Source organism: Podarcis liolepis, assembly GCF_965112155.1.
Source record: "Podarcis liolepis genome assembly, chromosome: 7".
Classification (NCBI taxonomy): Eukaryota; Metazoa; Chordata; class Lepidosauria; order Squamata; family Lacertidae; genus Podarcis; species Podarcis liolepis.
In genome coordinates this window covers 50,330,102-50,356,881 of record NC_139561.1, presented here as the reverse complement: position 1 = coordinate 50,356,881, position 26,780 = coordinate 50,330,102, and the positions used below count along the sequence as shown (strand labels likewise).

At 44.2% G+C, this 26,780-nt stretch overlaps 1 protein-coding gene across 3 annotated transcripts in view; it reads left to right on the top strand.

The window, feature by feature from the left end:
* Positions 1-4,266: 4,266 nt before the first annotated feature.
* Positions 4,267-26,780, top strand: part of ADAMTS18 (ADAM metallopeptidase with thrombospondin type 1 motif 18) — a 95,832-nt gene continuing 73,318 nt past the window's right edge. For all 3 annotated transcript variants that reach the window (XM_083514921.1, XM_083514920.1, XM_083514919.1), the window contains exons 1-3: positions 4,267-4,715; positions 4,807-4,891; positions 8,873-9,189. In XM_083514921.1, the coding sequence (XP_083371047.1) occupies positions 4,614-4,715; positions 4,807-4,891; positions 8,873-9,189 (504 nt within the window). In that variant the 5' untranslated portion in view covers positions 4,267-4,613. The remainder of the gene's footprint in view (positions 4,716-4,806; positions 4,892-8,872; positions 9,190-26,780) is intronic.

Here is a 26,780-nt window from a genome sequence, read left to right as displayed (position 1 = left end):
GCCAGCATGTATGGTTGCACTCTCTGCTTATATGAACACTTTCTTGGAATGTAGTACATCTTTAGATGGCTGCCACAGTTTTATAGACATGGGAGAGCAAAACAACTTTGGACCCAAACTCCTGTCTGAATTTAAGCATCATCCTGGATGTATCTCCAGATATGTGAACTTGGGCAAAAGTCCCCCTATGCTGAAGTATACTTATATTCTTATACATGCACCTTGGCTTGCTATTGGGAAAGGGTGAATCTGTCAATTTTATTTTCCTTCACTTTCTCATTTTTCCAACCTTATGTCCAGTTTGCCAGATTTTCACATCAATTTGCATTTTTTCTTTAAAATCTGCACAAAATATCCACATTTATGTGTGGATTTCTCTTGATATATATGTTTTTCCACATGCAATTGAGCCTAATATATGAATTTATTCAAGTAATTTCTCCTAACATAACGTAGGTTTGTACATTATTTTCACTCATTTCTGCCCTAGGATACCTTGGGAGGAAGGGCAGGATATTAATTTAATAATTGATAAATAAATAATATATGCATTTCTGCAAACACCTTTCACACTGGATTTTTTGGGGGGGTTGGAGAATTGCACCACAAAATTCAAAAAGTGCAGATATACATAATTTTTTATTGAAACTTTACATCATGCAATACAATTCAGATTGTTTATTGGTTCAGAAAGTGCAAATTAATTTGGCTTGCATGAAAATGCAAAGTGAATTCTTTTCTCCCTAAGGTGGTTGACAAGTTCTGATGCCATCTCTTGCAGAAATCTATGATTGGTAGGGAATGTAGTGGATGATGTTTGTCCAGATAGTGGTGGCAAATTCCAGAGAGGGAAGTAGTGCTCATCTTTTCCAATAAAAATGACACTGTTAAAACTAAGCCAGTTATTATAACATATGTTTTCGCAAGTTAGAAGCCACTTTATCCCATTCATGAATTTTAACATCTGTAGTGAGTGAGACAAAAAAATGTTTAATTAGGATGGGAAAACTAGGAAGACAGCACTGCCACCAATTATCACTCTGTTGTGAAGGTCGGTCACTCTTTCATTTCAGTTTTGCATGGAACAGGCACATACTGAGCAGTGATGGGGAACAGTGACAGGCCAGGATGAAGTGCTACCATATACACAGAAGGGATGATGATGTAATCTCCTGGGCCATTATTTGCCAATCCTCTGCATGACAAATAAATAAGCTTGGGGTCACACCGGATAGCTAGATGAAGATGTCATCCAGTGTGGGGCAGCTGTGAATAAAGGTACTGTATTTTTCGCCCTATAGGACGCACTTTCCCCCCTCCAAAAATGAAGGGGAAATGTGTGTGTGTCCTATGGGGCGAATGCAGGCTTTCATTGAAGCCTGGAGAGCGAGAGGGGTCGGTGCGCACCAACCCCTCTCGCTCTCCAGGCTTTGTGCAGCTCTCCGCAAGGCGCGGGAGCCCGGCGCTGGGCTCCTGCGGCTTGCGGAGAGTTGCCTGCATGCTGAAGCCTGGGTGCACTGAGCTCAGCGCGCCAAGACTTCACGCAGCTCTCCGCAAAGCGTGGGAGCCCGGCGCTGGGCTCCCACGGCTTGCAGAGAGTTGCCTGTTCTGGGGGCTGGGGTCAGGGGAAGCTCGGGCTTCCCCTGCCCCAGCCCCGCACCTGGGGGAAAAATAAATCCCCCCTTTATTTCCCCCCCCAAAAACTAGGTGCGCCTTATAGGATGAAAAATACGGTAAATCACGGTTGAATGGTTGATGGTTTCCCATTCCCGAGTCATGCCTAGTGTTGAACTAGGACTCAAGTTCAAATTGCCACTCATCTATCAAACCCACTGGGTCAGACCCTTGCTACTTCAGGGGATTGTTGTGAGGATTAAATGGGTGGGGAAAGTGCCTTCTATGCTTTGCTGTGCTCCTTTGAACAAGTGTGGGATGCAAATGTAATAATAAGATGTGCTTCCTGAATTGTCACTATTTCACAGGAAGGATTCAAGCACATTTAGGTTTGTGCAACCTAAGTAGATCAAGTATACTGCCACCCTAGTACAACAAATCCACTCTAAAGAAAGAAAAGGGCATTTTGTGGCTAGAAAAGTGGTGGGGAAATGTATTGAATACTATGAAATGAATGAATGAATAACAGGAACACATATAAGCTTACCACAAGCAAATCAGGATGAACGATCATTTTTTATATAACCTCTACACAAACAAATCAGAATGGATGCTCAATAAAGACTGGATATAATCTAACCTCTTCATAGGCTTTCTGCAAGCAAAACAAGATGCATGCTCATTAAATAAGCTGTTTGGAGTTCTAAATAAATGAAGTGTGGCAATGGGGAAAAAATCTGCTAAATTAATGTTTATGACAAAGGCCCTAGTTAATCACTGTTTCTGCCACAATGAAGCTGCAGTCCTATTATACACTTATCTTGGAGCAAGTCCTCCTAATTTCATCCAACAGAACACATGTCTGAGTATACATGCATAGACTTGTTGTCAATCTGCTTATCTTTAAGATGCCAAAATACTATTAGGGTCCTTCTTGAGTGTTGCTGTTTTGTGAGAGGGAGTCAAGCTCATGCCAACAAATTCAGGTTGCACAATAAAAGTGGACAACAAAAAAATCAGACTACAGTGGTACCTCGGGTTACATACGCTTCAGGTTACAGACTCCGCTAACCCAGAAATAGTGCTTCAGGTTAAGAACTTTGCTTCAGGATGAGAACAGAAATTGTGCTCTGGCAGCGCGGCAGCATTACCTAAAGTGGTACTTCAGGTTAAGAACGGACCTCCGGAATGAATTAAGTACTTAACCTGAGGTACCACTGTATTTGCTGTGATGGAAAGTGCACACTGGAAAGTGTGGCATAACAATTGCTTGTCATGATGTGTAACCCCTGCAAACAAATCAGGATGGATGCTCAATAAACAGGTTGTCTGGAAGTCGACCTTGAACTCATAGACCCTAGAAGCAGAGGGCAGGCAGAGGGAGCTAGAGCCTCTTAAGCTTGGCTGGGGGCACAGAAGGAATATTTGAGCAAAAAGGAGACTGGCACTGCAGGCAAGGCTGGCTGATGTTCTAGAAATGTTCTGTGTTTGTTAGCTTTTATTTTGTTCTGTTACCATTTCTGAGATTCCTTTCCCCCCCCAATCAAGCATAGGTATGGCAGGCATACCTATCAACAATAGCCCATGAAGAAACCAGTGTAAAAATCCTCATAGAAAAAGGCAACATCATTCATGCCCTGACCACCTTTCCCCCTCTCCAATACCCCTCTCTCTGGCTATAGTCCTGTTTACACTTGCCTGGGAATGAGCCACGTTTGGAACATGCTTCTGAGTGAACCTGCTTCGAGCTGCTCTGCGATTTACTCCCTCTCCTCCTTCGCCAACTATGATGAGCATTATGACCATGATTAGGAGCACAGGAACCTGCCACAACGTCATGACATTGGTCCACGTTGTTCAGCACTGTCTACACCAGGGATGGTTGACCTGCTGCCTCCAAATGTTGTTGGATTTCACCTCATATCAGTCCCAGCTAGCCTGGCCAACAATACCTAGAAGGCCACGACATAGCCACCTGATCTACACTGAGCTCTAGCAAAGTCTCAGACAGGGGTTTTTAGGATTCTAAGTGATTTGCAACCAATTACACAAGTTATGGTCATTCCTCCGGTGTATTAAAGCTAATACTTTACAGTATATCCAATCTTAGTCCTAGTTAGAGCAGCGCCTCTGAAATCAATGGGCATGCCTAACAGATCTATTAATTCCAATGGCTTTGCTCTGAGTAGCACTTAGATCACAGTAGCAGCACTTTGTATCCAAAGCTAGTTCCGCCGTCGAAGTTAATAGACACAACTAACTAACCAATGGGCCTACTGTGCATAGAGCTCGGCTGAATACAATGCAACAACAATAAGAAGAACAGTAAGATTCCAATGGCTGAAGAAGATCAAAGAAACAGAACCCAGGAAAGAGCAGCCCAGAGCAAGGGGAGCCTGCGAAGGGCCGATCCTTCTCTTCTCTTCCCTCCCCGCGCCCGCCCCATCCCCGGTAGTTGAGAGCAGGCGCTGCTGCCAAAGCGCCCGGAGCCACCAAGCAGCCTCCTCTCTCTCTCTGTCTCTCCCCCACCCCCGATTGGTGCGCTCCATCGCTGCGCCCCCTCCGAGCCGTTGCTCCCGCTCCCCGGGGGCTGCGGCGCGCAGCGAGTTAGCGAGCGAACCGGGGCAGCTGCGCCTTGGGGCCGCCGCGTCCTGGTGGCGGAGCTGCAGCCGATTTCAAAAGCTGCGCGCTGGCCGCGGAGGAGGCGGGGAAGACAGGCGGGCGGGCAGCAGCAGCAGCAGCAGGGCTCCCCTCGGCGCTCCTTTCCGCATGGGCTGCCCTGCGCCCGCGGTGGGCGGTGCAGGCGGGGGATGCCAATCCCCATGACCATCTCCCCGAACATGTGGCGGAGGAGACGGGATCTCCCGCTGCACGTGTCTGCTGCTGCTGCTGGAGGCGGCAGCGGCGGTGGCCGCGACAGGTAAACCCACCGCACCCCCACCCACCCCGCACTCCTGGCCGCCTCCTTCCCAGATGTACCGAGGCGAGAGGAAGAATCCATGGATTGCCTCCTGCTTTTCCTGTGGACTTTGCCCGTGGCGATCGGCGACGCCACCCCGATGCACTCGCTCACCATCCTCTGGCTCGGCAGCATTGCAAAGGTAAGTGGCGGTGGGAGACAGCGGGGCGAGATCCGATCGAGGTTTCCCCACGTATCCCTGAGATACCCCTCTTTTCTCTCTCTTTTTGCAGAGTCTGCAGCTGTGCTGCCTCTGTTGCGTGTCCTTGGCGGCCGCGTTAACCGGTGACAGCGGCGGCATCGGCGGATTCAACCACGGTTCGTACCCTTTTCGCTTGCAATGCGAATGAATGAGCCTCTTTCTCGCCTGTGCGGGAGCCCATGGGAGCAGGAGGCGGGAAACTGTTAATATTGTTTGGTTGGGAGTAGTTTCACCGGAGGCCACTGTGCAAACCATAGTTCAGCAGGGAAGGACCATAGTTCAGGGGCAGAGCACCTGCTTGGCAGGCAGAAGGTCCGAGGCTCAATCCCTGGCATCTCCCGGTAGTGTTAGGAATGGCCCCTTCTGAAGTCTTGCAGAGCGGCTGCCTGCCAGTGTGAATGCTCTTGAGCTAGATGGACCAATGCTTTGATTCCATCAAAAGTAGCGATGACTCGATCATTGTGGTGGATTGAGTGCTGGAAGTTGGACTTAAGAGACCAGGTGTGTTCAAATCCTGATTTGCTTATGGAGTTCAATTGAGGGTGTGATGCTATACATACTTTCCTGAGAGTAAACCATACGCAAATCAGTGAGATTTAATTCTGACTAGAGATGTGTATAGGATTGCACCGGTGTGTGTGTGTGTGTGTGTATGTATTGCCTCAGTGTGGCTTATCTGTAAAATGGGACCGTTTGAGGGTTGTGACAAGTGAGCAATGCAATAATTGCAATTAACTATTTCTTTGCTGAGACAGAAATGAATAAGAGGCTAAACATTGTGATGGCCAGTTGTGTTAGTGGTTTGGTAAGAGTTGAACAATTTTGGGGAGAACGGCTTTGTTAATGGCTATTGCCATTGATGTTTAAATAATAGAATCATAGAATTGTAGAGTTGGAAGTGACTGAAAGGGTCATCCAGTCCAACAGAATGTTAAAATGCCTATAGAATCAATAGACTATAGGAACAGTCTGGAGAAATTGGTGGAGGGATTACAGAATATGTACCCTGATAGATCAGACCCAATTTAGCTGTAATAGAAGTTCCATTAGTTTCAATATGGAGGATCAAAGACTGGGCTACTTGGAAATTAATGTCACTGGAGCCAGAAGGGCTTGCTTCTGTGTAAATGAAATAGACGTGGAGATCATTCCTGCTGACTGGTGAACAAAAACTGGTGAATATCAGTCTCTTTGCACAGCTCTTTCAGCAATGTGGAAAGAAACCAGTCAGAAGTGTGAAAAGAAAGGAAGACAATAAAGAATATGTGCTTAAGGATTTGTAAGAAATAGATCAAGTCTCTTTCTCTCTCTCTTTGAAACATCTCATAGAAAGAATTTTTACACTTTCAAAGCACTTCCATCCTTCTGCCCAAAATGAAAGAAAGAGAATGAAATGCTAATGTAATGTAGCAGTGTATTAAAACGTGTGTGAACAGGCAGGCAATGATTCCTAGATTTCAAAGAGAACAGGTGATTGCAGGCAATCATGGACTGAAGACGAAGCTCCCATTTTTTAAAAAAGATAAGTTAATGTTACAAACAATTGCATGGCATGCTTTAGCACTCCAGCTCATATTGCAGAAGAATACAAAAAACCCCTACTCATGTTCTGTATGGATATCTATATACAAATAGATTCAGCAGGATGTCCAGCTGTGAATGTTCTGTAGCTCAGGAAGATCGAAGCGTGATGCTCTTGATAGCTGGGAGTGTTAACAAGTACAGTGCACACAGGACTGGGAAAGGCAAATCCTGGTGTGCCTTGTGTCTGTTCGCTGGGGAATTCCTCCCTCTCGCAGCTGCTTGCATTTTTGGCTACCAGCCTGTTTAGCATCCTGAACTTCTGCCACTGATTAACACCACTGGAAAGTGAAAGGCTTGTGATATATCATTTCCACTGTCTAAAACAAAGGCAGCCTATTGCTGCTTACATTTAATGGAGACATAGAGCTGTAGAGATGGAAGAGACCCCAAGAGTCATCTAGTCTAACCCCCTGTAATGCAGAATGGGCTAGTTAGCAATTCTGCACTGCTTTAACTCTATCTCTAGCAATTGTCCTGCCATACAAATTTGGCAGAGAAAGGTGCTCCGCCAGTTGCTTTCCTTGTTCAGATTATCATTAAGGTAAAAAGAAAAGCATTGGATTGTATCCAACTCAATTTTATTCAAAGTAGACCCATTGACATTAATCAATCTTCACTAATTTTAACAGGCCTAGCTTTGGATATAGTCCATTATGATGATGGCATGTGGAAACAGATGTTGCTGAAGATCTAGAACTCCTAGGAAATCTGGGATTTTTAAAGAAATGCTTTAATTGGAAGGGCAGAATTTCCTACGGAAGCATACTTATTATGACAGCTATTCCCCCACAATGTGCAACCACTGGGGAATTGGGGGCATATTCCAGGAAATGTTCTCAGTTCATTTAGAACTAAAATCAAGCCTCTACAGAAACCTTTTTCATTCCTCCTGGCCAAACTTCTGAGGGCTCTATTCCAGTGGTGAGCAGGACCAGAGGCAAAACTGAGCAAAGCAATTAATGTAAGATTTACCTTTGGAAGATCCTTTGGGCAGGCTAGTTTACTCCAGGCAAGCAGGAGCCATGATCAGAATTCAGGGATACATTCCATCCAAGCAAAAATGTAAAGGCAGGAGCAAAGTGGGGGTGGGGGTGAGGGGGGTGGCCTGAGGAGAGGGATAGTAGCTTGGGTAGAGTTCTGAGACCCAGCTAGAGAGACCTGCAGAGGTCATACACCCTGCTGGGCCTCCTCTAACTCCCATTGACTGTTTTGACAGGTGAGTGAGTTCACTTACCTGCCAATCATCTGATGCTTTGCAGGTGCTGCTGATCAGCTGATTGCAATGCCTGCAAATTCTTCTTTTTGCAGGAAGTCACATCTTTACCTGATGCACACCTGCTGTCATATAGAATGTCAGGTTCAGGGCAGGTGGGCATGGTTTCTTGGACCCAGAGGCACCCCATTGCTGTACCAAACCATCTCCTGATTTTCTTTGCTATCACTGCCTATGCTCGTCTGCTGTCCCCAGGCATGCAAGCCATGACATGAATTCAGACTTTCCACCTGCCAAAATGGGCAGGCAAGTGTGTGAGCCACAATGTCTTGGAGCGGGGGGGGGGTGCTATAGAGAGAGGACCTACTCCTCTGTAGCGCCTTGTCTCAATTTCAAAACCTGGAGCCAGTATTACATGAATATGTAATCCTTTCATGTTCATCCTGTCACCTATAAATGCACATAGGATCATAATCAGGTGGAGTTAGGATGCCAGTGATCAGCAGTGCAGACCAGGTTTAGGAATTTTGTTCTAGGTATATTGCCTCACAATCTTTTCATTGTACTTATTGCTTATTTGATCATGAACAAGAAATCACACTGCAGCTGAATTAGCAGAAACAGGCAAAATTTGCAGGTTTGAGGTGATCTTTCTCAACAGGAGGTCAGCTACAACCTTAAAAACCAGACTAGCCAAGCTGCCATTGGTGAGTTTAGTGGAGGAGAACGCTGAATCCTTTGAGACACTAATAATTAAATCCTTTAATCCAGTTGAACAAATTGTGTGCAATTCCTCCTGGGACTGCAGTCTTCTTTGCTCTGCTTTTGAGAGACAGGGAGATTGTGCGGGGGTGGGGAAGCCACCTTCCCATTTGTCATCAATTAATTGAAAGGACGAGGGAGGAAAAAAACGACACCCTGGTGATGACAAATGTCTTCTCCAAAGTGACTGTGGGAAACTTCACAGCTACGCCAAGCCGTCTCTCCTGGCGGGAATGATCAGAGGGCAGAGAGGAAACTAGTCCAGTTTTATAATCCTTGTCATTTATGTGGGGCCGGCTGACATTGCTTTAGAAGTATTTATGCATGCATGGCTGTATCAACACAGACTGCAGACTCCCTGTGCCGCTTTGCAAATGGTGATAACGAATGTGCCCTACTGAAAACCTGCTTTGCTGCATAAAAATGTCTTACAGAGGTTAATTTTTTAGGCAAGAAAGCAAATTAACCAACTAATAAATGAACAGGCATGCCCTTGGCTGATGAAGGCTGATGGCTAATAAACCCTTTCCCTTTCCAGATTACATCTTTGTCACCCCTGTTGAAGTGGACTCCAGTGGATCGTACATCACACATGATGTTTTGCGCAGTGCTAGAAGGAAACGATCAACCGTGAGCTCTAAGAGTTCCTTGCACTATAAATTTTCAGCATTTGGACAGGAACTTCTCTTGGACCTCCAGCTTTCGGCCTTTTTTGGCAATGGTTTCACTGTCCAGGTGCTTGGGGAAGATGGCATCATGCATTCTCAGGAACATGAAGTTCAACAGTGTTTCTATCAGGGATTTATAAGGAACTATAGTTCTTCTTCAGTAGCCATATCTACATGCGTAGGCTTGGTAAGTGTATGCTGTCCCCTTAAATGTAACCTAGCCTCCAGTCCCTTTCCTTTATTGCCTTGGCTTGTACCAAGAACTCCGTTAGGGAACAGTGGGATCCTAAACCTGTTAAAGAGAATGCAGGTGGGGTGGACTCATTTTGACACAGTTATTATGACCCTGCAACATTCAGTTTGACATACAATCCTTCTCCCAACTCCCCACCCCCATTACCTGTATTGCCAATGTAATCATATTCAACAAGAGAGCTATAATTACAGATGATATCTTTCTGTGCTAAACTAGTGGTTATCTTAAGATTGGTTCCTGAAAAGACAAGCCTTCTGAAAGTACTTCTAAGGGCAATTATGTGCAGATGTTAATCCTTGGGAATTTCTTTTCTGCCCAAAATATTCACAGTGTATATATGTGTAACTGGTTGGAAAGGTTTGAGATCCTTCCTGTGTATGTATTTATAGTCTTTGCTCATACTTCTTCTGCTGTTAGCTCTCATTTCCTCACATGAACCACAGTGAAGGGCAGGGAAGCATAGAGGTTGTTTTCACTGAAGGCTACTCATTTGATGGCCATCATGACTAACACTCTTACTAAGAACATAGGCTATCAAAAAAGGGTCCAAGTTTTTAATTGCTGCATTTGGTGCCAACCAATTGTCTATTAGACTCCTAGACTGTGTTTCTAGTCTTTATGGATGTGAATAATTTTGGGGGGAGTGTGTGATGAAATCACGGAGGCTGGGAATGGAGATGGACAATGGATGCTACTGACTGGGGACTGCATTTTAGTAAACTGCAGAAAATTCTCACCCCAGAAGTCTGTTTTTTAAACTTCATAGTTGATGTTCACCAACTAACAGTGTCTCCAGCCTTCCGCCTTCCATCATCCAATACATTCCCCAGCTGCCCCTTTCTGCTGGTATCTGTAAGATTCCAGCGCAGTGCAGGATCCCACAAAGAAGGTGGCAAAGTGAGAGGTGAGGAAAGGCAGGACCAGGCTGGAGGAAGGCAGAGCAGGAGGCAAGGCTGGGCAGAAGTTGCAGAGCTACAGAGAACTCTAGGGATTCAGAGGTTGCGGCAGTACCTTTCTAGATCATTGCCTTGGTATTTGCATTTTTGAGGGGAAAGTCTTTTAAAAATGTTATTAGTGTGGGCTGCTAGTGTCAGAATTCAGGGTCATTGAAGCTCTCTCTCAGTGGACTTGATAATATTGGGTACATCCTTGTCCCTTGCACATGTGTGTGTGTGTGTGTGTGTGTGAACATTAAGGCATCTGTGTATGCAATTTTACATCCCTTTAACTGCTCAGGGGTATTCTTAACTGTACCCCATTATGTTTTGTTTTTCTGATATGTTATTTTGAGAAAGACATAGGGTTGGATCCAGATGAGGGTCCCATTGATATCAATGCAAAGATTTAGTCACAGCTAACTTAGATCCCATTGATTTCAGCAGAGCATCTGAAAGAGCAGCATGGAACATCTTTCTGGTGGGATCCCCAGATGCTGTGTACCCAAAAAATCATATACAAGGCTAAAATGTGTGTAAACATGCATATATTCATGAAAATAACATACAAAAATGCATTATATGAGTGGAAATTGCTTACAAAAATGTCAGAATCATTGGGTTGTATGCAATTAACTTTACACAGAATAGGCCAGTTGAAATTAATGGACCTAAGTTAGTCATGTCCATTAATGTCAATGAGTCTACTCTGAGTAGAGCTAACATTGGACCCAACTCATAGCAACGAACAAACAAACAAACATTTACAGCCAGTTCTTATGATTATACTATTAAGGTTGTATCCAGATTGTCATATTTTGTGGGAGGGATTCAAGAACACATTGGAAATTTAGGTTTGTGCAACTGAAATGTATTGAAGTGTTTTTTGCTCCAGCACACCAGATCCACTTCAAAATACACAACAGACTTTTTGTAGTTAGGAACGTGATGGAGAAATGCACTACAAAGTGTGGGAGGATTAGTGGGAAGACATATAAGCATCATGCAAACATATTATAGTGAATGAAAATGAGATGACTGCATGTTGCAGAACTTTCCAGCATTCAAATCAGAATGAATAATCAGTAAAGACCAGGCATAGTCTAACCTCTGTGTAAGCTTTGTGCAAGCAAACCAAGATGAATGCTCAATAAACAGGTCATATGGAAGAGTCCCCGTTTTTGTTTTGAAGTAAATTGGTACATATGCTAAAAGAATGTTCTAAACCTCAAATCCTAATTAATTACTTAGCAATAGGTTCATGTAGGGTAGATGAGTGAAAAAGAGACTAGGGGTCCTGCATATGTAAAGTTACACTTGGTGAAATTCCCTTTCCAACTCAATTCTTCAAAGCATGAGATGCCTGTTTCCTTTTTCAGCTGGCCACCTTTGATTACTATTCACTGTCTTTTAAGGTAACAATATCAGAATGAGATGCTATGATAATTACACACAACTATGGGTGTTATGGGACGCGGGTGGTGCTGTGGGTTAAACCACAGAGCCTAGGGCTTGCCGATCGGAAGGTCAGTGGTTGAATCCCCGCGAAGGGGTGAGCTCCCGTTGCTCGGTCCCTGCTCCTGCCAACCTAGCAGTTTGAAAGCACCTCGAAGTGCAAGTAGATAAATAGGTACCGCTCTGGCGGGAAGGTAAACGGCGTTTCTGTGTGATGCTCTGGTTCGCCAGAAGCGGCTTAGTCATGCTGGCCACATGACCCAGAAGCTGTACGCTGACTCCCTTGGCCAGTAAAGCGAGATGAGCGCCGCAACCCCAGAGTCATCTGCAACTGGACCTAACAGTCAGGGGTCCCTTTACCTTTATGCATGTTATTATATTACTCACATGCAACTAAAATTAGCTGTGGCCCTGGTGTGATTTCATCCAGGGTTATTCTCAGTAAGCATTGAATCCCTGGAGTGCAATGTTGGCAGCAGAGTGCATTTGAATGTTTTGTGGTTTCAGAAAAGACTGCAATGATTAAGCTTTTTAAATAGCTTTTGAAATATAGCTCAGAAGTGCAGACAAGAATGAGATACTGACAGTTACATTAAAGTAATGTGCCTGGCTCTTACTGATGAAAATGGATTGGGAAAAATCTAGCACTTTTTTCTTAGGTGAATAAATGAAGTTGCCCAATACTCTACTACTAAGCGTGAGATGGAGATGCAAGACATTCTTCAGAGTGATTTGTCAGAAAGGATTGGGGAGAAGGTTATAGCTTAGTGGCGGACCACATACTTTGTGCACAGAAAATCTTAGGTTTTGTTCCCTGTTTCATCTCTTAAAATGACCTCAGGTCTCAGGGTTGGAAAGACCTATATGAATATTTTGAGAGCTGCATTCAGAGCCTCCCCAACCTGATGCCCTCTAGATGTTTTGGACTACAACTGTAATCATCCTCAGCCATCACGGTCACTGGTCAGGGATGACTGGAATTGTTGTCCAACCAGGCTGGAATGGACAATGCTTTGATTAGATGGACCACTGGTTTGATGCTGTAAGTTGCCCCTGTGAGTGAATGAGGAGTTGGACCACACCTGGTGGTCCTGCTCCTAATGTCAGCTGTTCCCAGTTCTTACATATTCAGGTCTGAATGAGATGCCTTCATTTACTCAGTGTTACCTGTTGCACGGAGAACATAAGTCAATAACCACTTTTCTATCAGTTTGCAATAACAATGCAATAAGAATGATCAAGATTCTGTAAACAAGGAGTAGCTAATGTGATGCTTTTGCCCTCTGCACCAACCCTTGCTTAGAGGACAAACAGGCTTTTTGGCGCTGAAGTTCCACTCCTGTTACCTACTGAGTCCCACTCCTCTGCTTCTGGCAATTATGGTAGGTTCTACCTGTCTTAATAATGGGAAACCTGCCACCCTTCATATGTTGCTGGACTCCTGACTTCCATTATCCTTGACCATTGAGCATGTTGTCTGGGGCTGAAGGCAGTTGCGAGCCTAAAAACATCTGGAGAACTACAGGTTCTCCAGCTCTGACCTATCTCCTGGAATAAGAAGCAAAGCTCTTGATCAAGGGTGGGACCCTCCAGACATTGTACTCCATCAGCCCCCAGACAGCATAGCTGATTATCAGGGATGTTGGGGGTTGTAGTTCAACATGCTGTGGAGGACACCATTCTGGCTGCAGGGGTGTAACCATATGCTTGGAATCCAGTGCTGTGATTGAGAGTCTCTTGTGGACAACCACCATTTGTGTCTCCACCCCCCTTCCCTTACTATGTTTTGTCACTTGGCTAGCCTTCTTTCCTATTTGCTTTGTTCACTGCAATTAAACCGAAAGTAGTGTTGCTTCTACATGGTTGGTAGCACTAATCTTTCCATTGTTCCTTTCATTAGCAGTAGCTTCTCCACAATAAAATGGCAGTGACCCATTCTTTTAAGCCTGGAACACCACAATGTGATTTGGAAGCAATTGTATTTCAATAGACTGCAGGGATTCTTTGATCTCACTTGTTTTTTGGTCTCTCTGTGTGTAGTGCGGGGAGCAGCATGCTGGGGAGCATTCTCTAATTCAGCAGTTCAGATGTCTACTTCGTGCTTTTGCCTGGATAGAAGATTATGAAGAGAGAAGAAAAGTCCCTCTATAAGCTAGCTGGGTGGGGGAGGACCGAGGACCTGGTGCTTTACTACAACTCTGCAGTGAGGCTGACACTGAACTCCATGTGTCATTGATTGACATATCCATCATGCTCCGTTCTTTAAAAAAAAAGGGGGGGGTATAAGAAATTGGACCTTTGGTCGTTCTATAGCTCTGTCTTGTCTACACTGGCGGGCAGAAGCTCTCCAGGATTCCAAGTGAGACACTTTCTGGTATTATAGGAGATGGAACCTGAAACAGTTGATCTAACAATGAGCTATGTCCTCCACTCAAAGAAGAGCAGAGGAAGTGGACTTATCCTGAGTCAGACAATTGGTCCATCTAACTCAGTGTTGTCTGCACCAGGGATGGACAACCTTTGGCCCTCAGGCCAAATTCGGCCCAGCATGGCTCCCAGTTTGACCCATGACTGTTTCCCATAACTCATGGCCACTTGTCCCACATGCCAGTGATGCCAAGTGTGGGGCAGATAGAGATGCACCTGGATCAGCTGCGTGGCTGAGTTCTGCATGTGGGATTCACTTGTGAAACCACTCCCTGCAGAGCGCAGACTTGAAGTCACTGGCTGGTGTACTATTTTTCAAGCCTGCTGCTTGCAAATCAGCTGCACTTCAAAGCGCCATGCAGGGCTCTTTGCAAGGCCTTTATAGTACTTTGAAATCTCAGCAATCACCTGACATCTTTGTGATGTCAAACCTGGCCCATGAGGGATCGGAAAGGTGAGGATCTGGCCCACTATCCAGTTCAGTTTTCCAATCCTGGTCTATACTGACTGGGAGCAGATTTACAGATTCCAGATACAAGTCTTCCCCAGCCCTGCCTGGAGATGCTAGGCATAACAGTAATAAATAACTTCAAATAAATAATCAGCATGTCAATAACAATAATACAATTCAAACATTAGCATATACAAGTGAGGCCTGCAACAGAATGCTGCAGCATAGTGTGCTGATGTTTGGGATTCCAGCTACTTTACTCCATCCCCAACCCCCTTATTTTCATTCCTCTTCCAACCGTCAATCAGCATTCATTTTCACACACACACACACACACACACACACACACACACACACACTTCATATAGACTGGACTGGCCGAAGGCATTTTGCTGTCTGAGGTAAAGGACAAGATGATGCCACCTCTCCAAATCCACATATAGAAACGAAATGGACTTGCGCTTGAATATTCCTTCAGCAATGATGATAGCGTAGCATCATCCACAGTATCTGAGGGAAGCAGCCTAGGTTAGGGTTGCAGGGCAGATTGGGTGGCGCACGCAGCTCTGTCTGCTCCACAGCCCCTGGCGTCTGCTGCCTATCTCACTCTGTCTAATGGTAGGGCCGGCCCTGCATGTAGACATGGTCTGAGTGTAGATTCCTTGGATAAGAAAGCCACTGATTATGTTGCTGTCTGCCTTTCTGATCCTATCGGTGGGGAAAGGGACTTTGCTGCTTTCTTGCCAAATTCTTTTTTGGCAGGTCTGCTATGAATTTAAAGTGCACAGCAGGCACTGTGCACTGATACGCTCTGACATTGAATTGACTGGCTATGGACTGATGAAAGCTAAATTAGTTTTGGTTTCAAACAGTAGGGAATAGACTAGAATGCTGTGTATATAAAATTATATATATGGTTAAAAAAATCAGTTTTACAAAGGTGGCAGTCATGTTGACAGGGAACATGTCAAATGGGAATTTCGTTCCAGTTTAAAACTGATAACAGGGGATGCCAAATTGCAGTTGCTGACAATGAAATCTTTTTTTTAAAAAAATTGCTGTCTTCAAATACAGAAACTTGTCAGTTCTTGAATAATCTTGATATATGGGTTTGCCGATGATAGGAGTGTTGAGAAATAATATCAAGCAGGTACTTCTTGGCTTCCTTCTCCATATTTTTTGGGGAGGGATTTAACAGGTACTGAAAAACAGTTAATGTGAGTTGTTGAAGGTCAATGCAGCTTAGCTGTAAAACCTTCCCAGAAATGGCCTGTACTACCATTAGGCCAGATGTGGAGAACCTATGACCCTCCAGATATTGCCAAACTACAACTCCCATCAGCCCTAGCAAGCATGGCCAATGGTGAAGGATGATGGGAATTTATTTATTTCATAACATTTTCACACCGCTTCATTGTAAAAAACCAAAGCAAAGCAAACCCTCAAAAGTAGTTTACAGAAATATAAAACAAGTAAATCAAGAAAAAATGACAACAGTACTTTAAAACATAACAAAAGTTAAAATATTAAAACTGATTAAAATTACCTCAACTTTCTAAGAATCTAGGCAGGCTTGTCTAAACAAGAGTTTTTTAAGCAAGTGCCAAAAAGAAATGCATGCCTGCTTGATATCAGTAGGCAGGGAGTACCAAAGTGCAGGTGCTGCCACACAAACTGAATTCTTACAAATCAGAACCAGTATTATGTAACACCTGTATTAGCAGGGACACCATCTGGGGAGGGGCTGAGGGCCTTCTTGGCAGTGGCACCTTCTCTGTGAAACGCTCTCCCATCAGATGTCAAGGAGATAAAGAACTATACAATTTTTAGAAGACATCTGAAGGCAGCTGTGTATTGGGAAGTTTTAAACATTTGATGTTTTATTATGTTTTTATATGCACTGGAAGCTGCCCAGAGTGGCTGGGAAACCCAGCCAGATGGGTGGGGTATAATTATTATTATTAATTACTTTATTAAGCTGGCTCTGGATGGATGTACAGTGGTGCCCCGCAAGACGAATGCCTCGCAAGACGGAAAACCCGCTAGATGAAAGGGTTTTCCGTTTTGGAGGTGCTTCGCAAAACGAATTTCCTATGGGTTTGCTTCGCAAGACGACAATGCCTTGCGAGTTCCTGCGTTTCCCCCCCTCCCCCCCTTTCTAAGCTGCTAAGCCGCTTATCAGCTGATCCGATCAGCAGATAAGCCGCTAAAAGCCGCTAATAGCGCTAATAGCGCTAATCCGCTAATCCGTCAATGGGCTTGCTTCGCAAGACGAAAAAACCGCTAGACGAAGAGAATCACAGAACGGATTCTTTGCGTCTTGCGAGGCACCACTGTAATAACGTTTGGGCACCCAGTGTTGAAGAACAGTGCCCTAGAAGTTACATTACCAATCTTTGCGACCGGTTTGCCCAAGCACTAGACAGCCTTGGCATTGTCTTGCTAGACATATGGCTAGATCTAGTCCTACTTAGCATCAGTGAGATAGTTCTTACTAATAAAAAGCCTGATGCATTTCAGGTGTAAAAGCCTTTCTAAGGCAAGCTCTCCTGGTGCATACTTTACATATGAAAATCATGAAGAGTGAGGAATCTAGACTGAGCCTACTCTGTCCAGCTCTGGACCCTATGCACATGTAATTTTTACATACATATATAAGATCTGTTCTGACCTTCAAAAAAGTTTTTTTTTTTTTAAAATGCATGGACGTCCGGAGTGGGAAATCCATATGCAATCCATACCCCCCTCCATATATTTGTGGAGCATCTGTACAGGGCTACTGGTACCTCCAGGGTAGAATCTTGGAGCAGGGGTGGCCCAAGACATGTTGCTGTCTGATGGGAAGGACAAGATGGAGTCCCATCTGCATTCCATGGACAGAAGCTGGCTGGACAGGCAAGCTGAATTTTACTTCACCACTGGTGATGAGATAGTATCTGAGCACTGATCACGTGTCTAGTTTGGTCCTTAGAGGGACCACAGATGCACTCTCTGCTAAATTACCAGTGGCAAACCAACTGAATGTTCATGGAATAAATAGATCATCATAACCCTAGCATTAGAACCAGAACAGTCACCTCCAACCCCATCTCTCTTTGCAAATTTTTATACTTAATTTGAGGAAAAAACACATATGCATGGGAATGTACTTATAGGGGAAAATAAACTTAAGTTCTGTGCCACATTCCTAATTCTGCAATGAATTTTTTTCTCCTTCAAAGAGGCTTAGGATGTAGGATGTTATTATCAATCCCATATGCTTTAAATTAGTCTAGTCCAAACCACAGGAAATGTTTAAAGTTAATATTGTAATTGAAAATGTTTCTTGTAGGTAGAAATATATATAAAAACAGTCAAAATTTAGAAAACCTGCCAGTAGTTGGAAACTGTGTCAGATGAGAAGGCTGGGAACAAATTTGAGTTAGGAAGGCAAGTTCTGAAGCATAGCACCTGTTGTGCTGAGAGGATTTCCTGGGGAAGGGTTGATGTGGCAGGTTATTTGTAGGCAGAGATTATTCATTGTAAAAAGATGTGCATATTAGAGCTTGAGATTTAGAGAGTGTCTATGTTAAGCTTTGTAAAATGTTACAAAGTAGTAATTCATTTAGAACTTGAAAAGATTACAGACAGTGAACAAATGCACCCCAGATCAAGGGCAATGACCCTCTTAGTATGGCAAGCTAGACTAAGACATTGGCAAGTGGATGGCACAACCCAACTGTCATTCACTTGAAATCATTGACAGGTGGGTTGTCCTGCTTATCAGTCAAAGTCCTAAAAATCTTCATTGTGACAGCATGGTGGATCAGGGTCTTGGTTGCTTTGTTTTTTAGGAGGCACAGGGCAAGCCACACAACTCACACAGCTCTGTCCTCCGTCATTGTCCTTCAGCATCCACTTGAGATGGTCACCTCACTCTTCCTAATGATAGAACTGGCCCTGTTCAGAGTATGATGTGTGGCTTTCAACCCAACAGATGAACACCAAGGCACTATACCACATTGCTTCTCTTTTAAAAGAAGAACAAAAGAACTAATATCCTAGTAATGATAAATGTGATGAAGATATAGGTTTCTACCTCAGACTGTGGAACAAGTTTCTACAACCGTTTGACATTTTTTAAAAAATGAATATGCATTGCAAGGGGGTATTTGTGATATATATCTGCCATAGTGGTGAGACTATGTTGTGATTTCAAACATAGTTGAATATAGCATAAGACATTTTGTACTGTTGAAAATAAATCACAACTCTGAAGTGTGAATATAAGGGGGGAAATGTCTCACTTACTCCAAGGGCAGACTGGGGGGAAGCAGCCCTGAAATGTCAAGGAGATGAATTAGATCTGTTTGAGATAAGTCTTTCCAATATATCATTGTATGTGTCTAGAACAAGCATGGTTACATTTTGCAGGTGGTTAAAAATATATGCTAGATATATGCAGGTAAAAGAAGATGTTCTTCTGCAAATCATTGCCTGATCCTAGATGGATAGTTCAGTTCTGGCTGCAATACAAACAGTGTCACATGTCTTTGCTGCTAAACAAGGACTCTTTGTAGGAGTAGCATTTGATGTGACATGTAATCTTAACTTATGGTAGTTCACCTGGGATTACTCTTATAGGGTTGCCAAACATCAACGGAAAGCTCAGCAACTTTTCTGTCTGGATTGTCACTGTTTGAAAAATGGCAACCCTACTTTCATGCATCCAAGCTGATTTGAGCTTGCTTCGTGCATTATCCCTTTCAAGCAGGCTTAGGGCCAGCCCTATTATTAGACAGAGTTAGGCAACTGCCTTAGGTAGCAGATGCTGAGGAGTGGTGGTGAAGTGTTGTGGGACACAGTTGTGTGGGCTGCATTGCCTCTGCTGTCCCCACAATGTTAGTTTGCTACTCTTCGGAGAAAGCTGTCCATGTGTTGAAAAAAAGATTGTAGTCCAATCATTTTCTGTATGTTGGATGGAGGATGGTGCCACCTTCTCTTCCTCAAGTGGCAAAATGGCTTGGGCCATGCAGAAGATCCTGTATGGCCAGGCTGCTAGCTCCGCCCCAATATTGCATGCCTTCCTGTCTCCCATCCCTGACAAAGAGTTGTGTGTGGCTATCTGCATAGAGAAATCTGAAACCTTGATTGAACAAGGTTCCCGATCATGTGGAATCCCATGCACATAAAACTCTGCATGCATAGGCTTTCCCTGTTCATATGCCCATATGAGATGCACAGATGTTGGAGCACCAGAAAGTTGTAGGATGTTGAAGGCAGGGTCAGCTGTATGGGTCCACTGTCCCTTCTGTACATGGTGCTGGATAACATATGAATGGAGGCTTAGATGTTGTTTTCATCAAGTTGCATGGGGCTTCTCAAATCTGTGAAGACACACCATTCCAAATCACTCTAGAAAGCATCAGCAGTGCATACCACCTAGATAAAAAAATAGGGTAACTTCAGGCCAAGGAAATCCTCTGTTTGACCCCCAGGCCATAACCTCCCTGAGTGCTTCTGCTGGGCTTCAATGCATGAATTGTGATAGTGCCTCTTGCTTGCTCAACAGAAGGCTGGAGAGATGTGGTGTGTATGGAAATCTCTGGCTTTTGTATGGTTGGAATGCAGCCTACTGCACAAAGTTAACAGCCACATCCATTGCTCTTGTGTCTGAACCTGCCCATCATGTGACCCCGGAAGGTTGCCCACAAGAGAATGCTGGTCTTGGATTGAAAAAAAGGTTCCCCACAAAATGACCACATCATTTTGATTCAGAACACTGGCTAGCTGTTCTTTAATTCTGCATAAGTGGTGTAAATCTGAGTCCTGGAACACCCCCAGAATTCAAAATATCTGAAGAGTCTGCCTTCTTCCTGACTAGGAGCACCTCTGCCTTGTCTGGATTAAGCCTCAATTTGTTAGCCCACATCCAACCAATTACTGCCTCCAGGCACTGATTCTAATTTCAATAGCTTCCTTTGTATTAATCATAATGAAGCGAAATTAAGGCCAGGTCCATGCTAGTGCAGTCCTATCCTCACTGCAGCCTTGTCACACCCTAGACCCAACTAGGTAATCAGCAGTGTCAAGTGGGTGGCTCTCTGGCTTTGTCCCACCTCATGGGTCACAACTGCTAGCAAGGCAATTCTTATATAGGCCAACGACTTAAAATATCTGAAGCTTATTAACATTAGCAGCAGTTCATGCATATAAATATACTCACGCCTTGCCTGCCATTCAGAAATTCTTCAGTTTGGGATTACAGTTCTTGGAGTAACAGCCTTTTAGGCTGAACTCAAAGGGCCAAGTGCATGTAGAAGCATCACAGTAGATTAACAAGAACAACATATTCCTGAAAGAAAGAGAAATTTGAGCCAATAAAGGGATTACTGACTGTCATCCATGAATAAATCTCCAATTTGATTCTGAAGAAATCCTGTGAAGTGCACCCAAGCACCGAATTTCTGAATATTGTTATTCTGCTGGTCTGCACAAATGCCCTGAATAATGAGAGACAAGTCTCTGCTCACTGTGCAGTGGTCTGGGTCAGTTGCAGCGAGGGTGTTCTCTTTAGTTCATGGAGCAATCATTATGAATGGGCTAATGAAACTCACCTGCTATTCAAATAAGTCACAGAGTTCTTGCAAATTCTTTCTTGGAAAGTTTGCAAGGCTAAATATGGTAGCATATTGTCGCTTGGAGAAAGTGAATGTTCGCAAACAACCTCTGTATAAAATGAGGGACAGAACAATGCTATTTCATGGTGTTATTTCCTATCTACCCAAGACCACCCTCACTGGTGTAATGCGAGTTTATTTTGTGGTGCTTATTTATCTAGTTTATGAAGATAGCTGATTTAAGAACTAGTTTCTGTTACTCTGGATTGCTACTTTTCTGTGATATTGCTGTATTGTGGTACAATGAATTGTTTGTGTGCCCTTTGCACTGAAAGGTGGGTTATAAATGTAATAATAATAATAATAATAATAATAATGGCAAGCGGTGTTTTCCTATGATGACCATTGCTGTTCCCATATTTCTGGTGATCTGCATATACTAATGTGCATAAATATGCATGTATAATGTGCATAATGTGCATGTGTAAATGAGAGCAGTGTGGAGATTCTTGGTTTTGCAATCCTACAGTCCCTGGGAGGGTATTCTAGGGCCATAAGAAGCACCAGACAAGAGAGAGAGAGAGAGATTCAAACTTGAAGAAGGTCTGATATAGAATGCTTCCTTCTTCTACAGGCCTTACTCTACTATGTCAGACCTCTGATACTGAGTCAGACCATTGTTCCATCTAGCTCAGTATTGTTTACACTGACTGGCAGAGGTTTTCTAAGGTTTCAGACAGGGTTCTCTCTCAGTTGTACCTGGAGAAACCAGGAACTGGGCCAGGTTTTTCTGCCTGCAAAGCAGATTCTCTGCCACTAAGTTACAACTCTTCCACATATGATGTCAGCAGGGCTGAGAAAGCAGCATGGTGTGGGTGTACTGAAGGCATGCCAGAGCCAGAGCAGGGGGGTGGGGAGTGTTGGATCCAATGCCTCCACAGTCCCCTGATATGCCCCCAAATCAGGGAAGTAATTATGTTAGCCCTAAAGCTGGAATAGTTTGTGTCATTACAGTGGTGCCCCGCAAGACGAATGCCTCGCAAAACAAAAAACTCGCTAGATGAAAGGTTTTTTCATTCGCGATTTGCCTCGCAAGACGAATTCCCCTATGGGCTTGCTTCGCAAGACGAAAACGTCTTGTGACTTTGTTAAACCGTTTAAACCGTGCTTCGCAAGAAGAAAAATTCGCTAGACGGCAAAAATTGCGGAACGAATTAATTTCGTCTTGCGGGGCACCACTGTATTTCAGTTAGGAGGTTATCACCACCACCACCACCACCACCATCATAGATGGAAAAAATGGAGGAGCATGAGAATACCCTTCCACCCAACCAACATGAGGCTAGTAGGGTGTTCACTGGTGTGGTTCGGTTCTCCTTCCTACCACCCATTTTAGGACTGCAGCCTTAGAAAGATGAAAGAAATTCTTTGGCTGCATCTGACTGAGAGTTCTCACTAAGCAGAGAAAGTAGGCTGGAAGTTCAACAGTCATACCCAGAGAACCAGCTGTTGCACATAATGTACTCCCAAGTCTGCCATCTGGAGATTACAGCTGCCAGATTTACTTCCCTGTGAGACGAGAGTGCATTGACTCTGCTGCCAGAGCGTAGTAGTAACTGCAAAAGAACAAAGAAATAAATGACTGAGATCCAGGCCGCTTCACTGCTGGACTCTCAGGCAAGGCACTAAGGGAGAACGCTTGTTCCAATGGTGCTCCAGAAAGGAGCATCTTCAACACTTTGCCTCCATTTGTTCAACACTTTATTTTCTATTGTGCTCAACACCCATTTCATGAACTTGATATGTGATTTGCATGGGTGATTTATCACTATCACATGAGACAATAAATTCAAGCATGTGGACCTGATCACAGTCATTTTTAATCATTCACACACCCAAAGGTTGTTGAATGGGAACTGCTGTTGTGAATTTTCCCATGAGTTAAGAACAAGCTAATGTTAAAGCAGCACTGGTCACATGTCCTGCATCAAAACAAAGCCTAATTGGGGTGCAGGACAAGTTAAGATCCAAACACCCAAACCACTGGGTGGAGTGGAGTTACTGCACTGGCCTCCTGGAGGGCATTTATGCTTACCAGAAGGGAGAGGGGGAGTGGCAAGCCAGCAGAGAGGTCAGTGTGGGGCAAATACACTGGCAGGACTGCCATATTAGCTCCAGCAGTGTGTTTTGAACCATGCTGACCTCCACCTGCTTCCCCTTTCTCCTGCTTCCTCCCAGTCAGTGACAGTGACTCACAGCTAGCGTAGTGGCTCTGCCGTACCCAGTAGCAACCACTTCCCCAGCCAGCCATCTTTGGGCATTCCCCACAATTGTAGTACAGAGCCGGGTTTGCCATGTGACCTACCCGACTCCACCTGCAAACTAGTTCTGCTGCCTGCCCATCACCATGTTGAAACAATATTCAATTGCCTAGTCCAGTTGGCTTCTGTATACAGAATGTGGGGTAGGGATAGATGAATCTTTCACTTTTGGTTTCTCGGTTTCTCATTTTCCCAATCCTAAATTTGGTCCTCCACATTTTTGCAGAAATCTTCATTAAAAAATAATAATTCAAACAGCCTCATGAAAATGTTTCAGCATTTTGCGTGGACAGGTGGAGTCCCCAGATCCTGCACAGTCCCCCCGTCATGTGGAATAACGACTCAAGACAACGTGCTATGGTATTAAATTGGCCACAACTTTATTAAATTTCAAATGTGGGTAGACCTTGGCTCAGGCATTGGGCGTTCTCCCTCCCCGGTCCCCAGCCGGGGACCTAGGGAGCATCAGGGTTATCCAGTGTGTGTGGGGGGGGGGATGGGCCGGCTCTGGAGAACATATGTTCAAGCAGAGATGGCCACCCCCATAACGCCGCCGCCGCAGGACAGAGCAATGACGACCTTTCGGTGTATGGCCAAAGCCTCCCTTCAGAAAACCCCTTTAACGGGGAACCCTGGTATCGCCGCCGCAAGAGGAAGATGGACAAAAGGATTCCGCCCAAGGCCTGATACCGCCAAAGTTGTGACGTTTTGCTACGGGAAAGGCGAAACCTGCCAATGCAGGGAAATTCCTTTCCGGCCCTTTAACAGCGACCTTAACGTAGCAGCGCCCGCATACCTGTGAAGAAAAGTTAACCTGCAAAACCTGTGAGGAAAAGTTAACCTGCAAAATAAGACATTAATTGAGGGTGGGTAGGGTGGGAGAAGCTCTGGAGCCAAGTGAGTATTCCTAGGCAGGATCCTCCCTCTATTGTGTGGGCAGGTAATCCCTCCCCTACCTGGCCTGGTCTCCTTGGCAACGCTTCCCCCAGGTGGGATTGGACAACTGACTGAGGTAGGCGGAGACCTCCAGGTATCCCACCTGAGGGAAGGCAAAGCCAAGCCTATGCTGTTGGAGCCGCTCCAGATCTAGGGGCTGCACGCGTCCACGCAAAGGGCGCCCCCCATTTTAAGCGGGGAGTGGTCATTAGCACAAAATTCTCCTAACGTATGCTTTTTTGCAAGCAGTCATTAAAATAAATCTTTTTTGCAAGCAATTTCCCCATATGCAATGCATTTTTAATGTTATATTAACCAATGCACATACTTCTATGCACATTTTCCTTTAATAGATGCATTTTTGTCCACATTGCTTCTTTGGAGAACTACAGTGCAAAATTCAGAGAAGCTGAATTTGGACGGATAATTGTGGTTTGGTTTCAATATTGGTTTGAGAAGTGAAAAGTAGGTAGTTTTTCATTAAAATGCAAATAAAATCAACTTCTCCCCCCACCTCCTCAAAAGGGATGGGTACTATTTCCTTGCTGCAGGCAGCAAAATGTCTTAGACTGCTCCTGCAGTTCCATATTTTTCCAAGTCCCCCGTGAACAAATTCATTGATAATATAATACACAATATATTATGCAACTATCTATCTGATTGATTGATTTTTTGTTCCCTTTTTACACACCTCTTTTAAGAGTCAACATATACCAGAAATGGATATTATTTCCCCTGGAGATATTCTATTTGCAATTAGGGTAGAAAGTTGTCCTAAATTGTATAGATACTCTGTCAATTATAAGCAAACACCACACTTTGTCAAGCCACCCCTTCATAGACTGTCCCTGGGGGCATTTCCACTCTGAAGCCAGGTGAAATTTGGCTGCTGTTAACAAAAGACTTATTCATTCATATTGTGTACTCGGAATAGGTTGCTCAGGGTGGATAAAGAGATATGTGTGTGAAGAGGAAGCCCACCAACAAAAGAAAAAGAATCTTGACTCAGATGAGAAGTCGCTAAGTAGTCTAAAGCTAGCTACTGTCCCATAGTCTCCCACTTGTAATAAGAGGATAATATACAGTACAGATCTTCTGTACAAAACTGTTATAATGATGATTGAGATAATGAATGTGGGGTGCTTTGAACACTCTCTAGCAAGGACAGGAAACCCATGACCTTCCAGATGTTGTTAGACTCCCATCAGCCCCAGCCAACATAGCCAATGGTCGGGGTAATGGGATTTGTATTCCAGCAACATCTGGAGTACATAGGTTCCTCACTTCTAAAGCATTGTGTTAATGCAGAAAATATTATTAAACCCACCATTAAGCCTCTTCTCGTGTCACTGATTTGCTGGTGGTCCCAAGGACCATCTTTTGAGAACATGTTGTTCTAGGTAGTAAATGTTGGAAAGCCTCCACTTGGCAAAGGTTTGCATCAAGAAATGGTACTCGCAAGCTTGAAACAAAAATTAATCTAATGCATGTCTGCCATACGGTAAGAAAATGTTCAGAAATCTCTCCCCACCCCCAGACTTGTTTATAAACATCTGAAAAGAAAACAAAGTTGGGAAGGAGGGAAGGAATATAGCTTCATGTAGCTTCTCTCATGTCACCCATTCCTCTCAGCTTGGAATTTCTGTAGGGCAGCATGTGACTGATCGTCTTCATGTAGGAAAATAAGAAAATAGATGCTCCCGCATGGTTTAGGGCATATACAGCCATTCCAAGCAAACTGCAAAGGCATAGCATGTAACTGCTTTGTATGGAGTAGAGAAGTGCATAATGTTGCTGTGCTAAATGGAACATTTTTAAAAAATAATAATCTTGGGTTGTAATCCCCAAACAGGTTGCACTGGAATGATACTAAGTCTCTTTAAGGATCTGCCTCCACATTTACTTTCTGCATCAAAAACTGGCAGTGTCTTAGAGCACGTACAGAATGTGCTGATGTGGTGTAGAGCCAGTGTGATGTAGTGGTTAAGAGCGGTAGATTCGTAATCTGGTGAACCAGGATCGATTCCCCGCTCCTCCATCTGCAGCTGCTGGGTGACCTTGGGCCAGGCACACTTCTCTGAAGTCTCTCAGCCCCACTCACCTCACAGGGTGTTTGTTGTGGGGGAAGAAGGGAAAGGAGATTGTGAGCCGCTTTGAGACTCCTTAGGGTAGTGATAAAGCAGGATATCAAATCCAAACTCCTCCTCCTGCTCTGATACCACAGGAGTGACTGTAGAAGATTCCCACCCATCCGGAATTGGGGAATGGGTTTTCAGAGGACAGGATGATGTTTCCAGGGATCTCTCTTCCTAGAAATTAAACATTGCTAGTGAACACATTCCAGCCAGGCGAAAGCACTTGAGAAGGGCTTGGAACAAGACTGGTGATGGATGTGGCC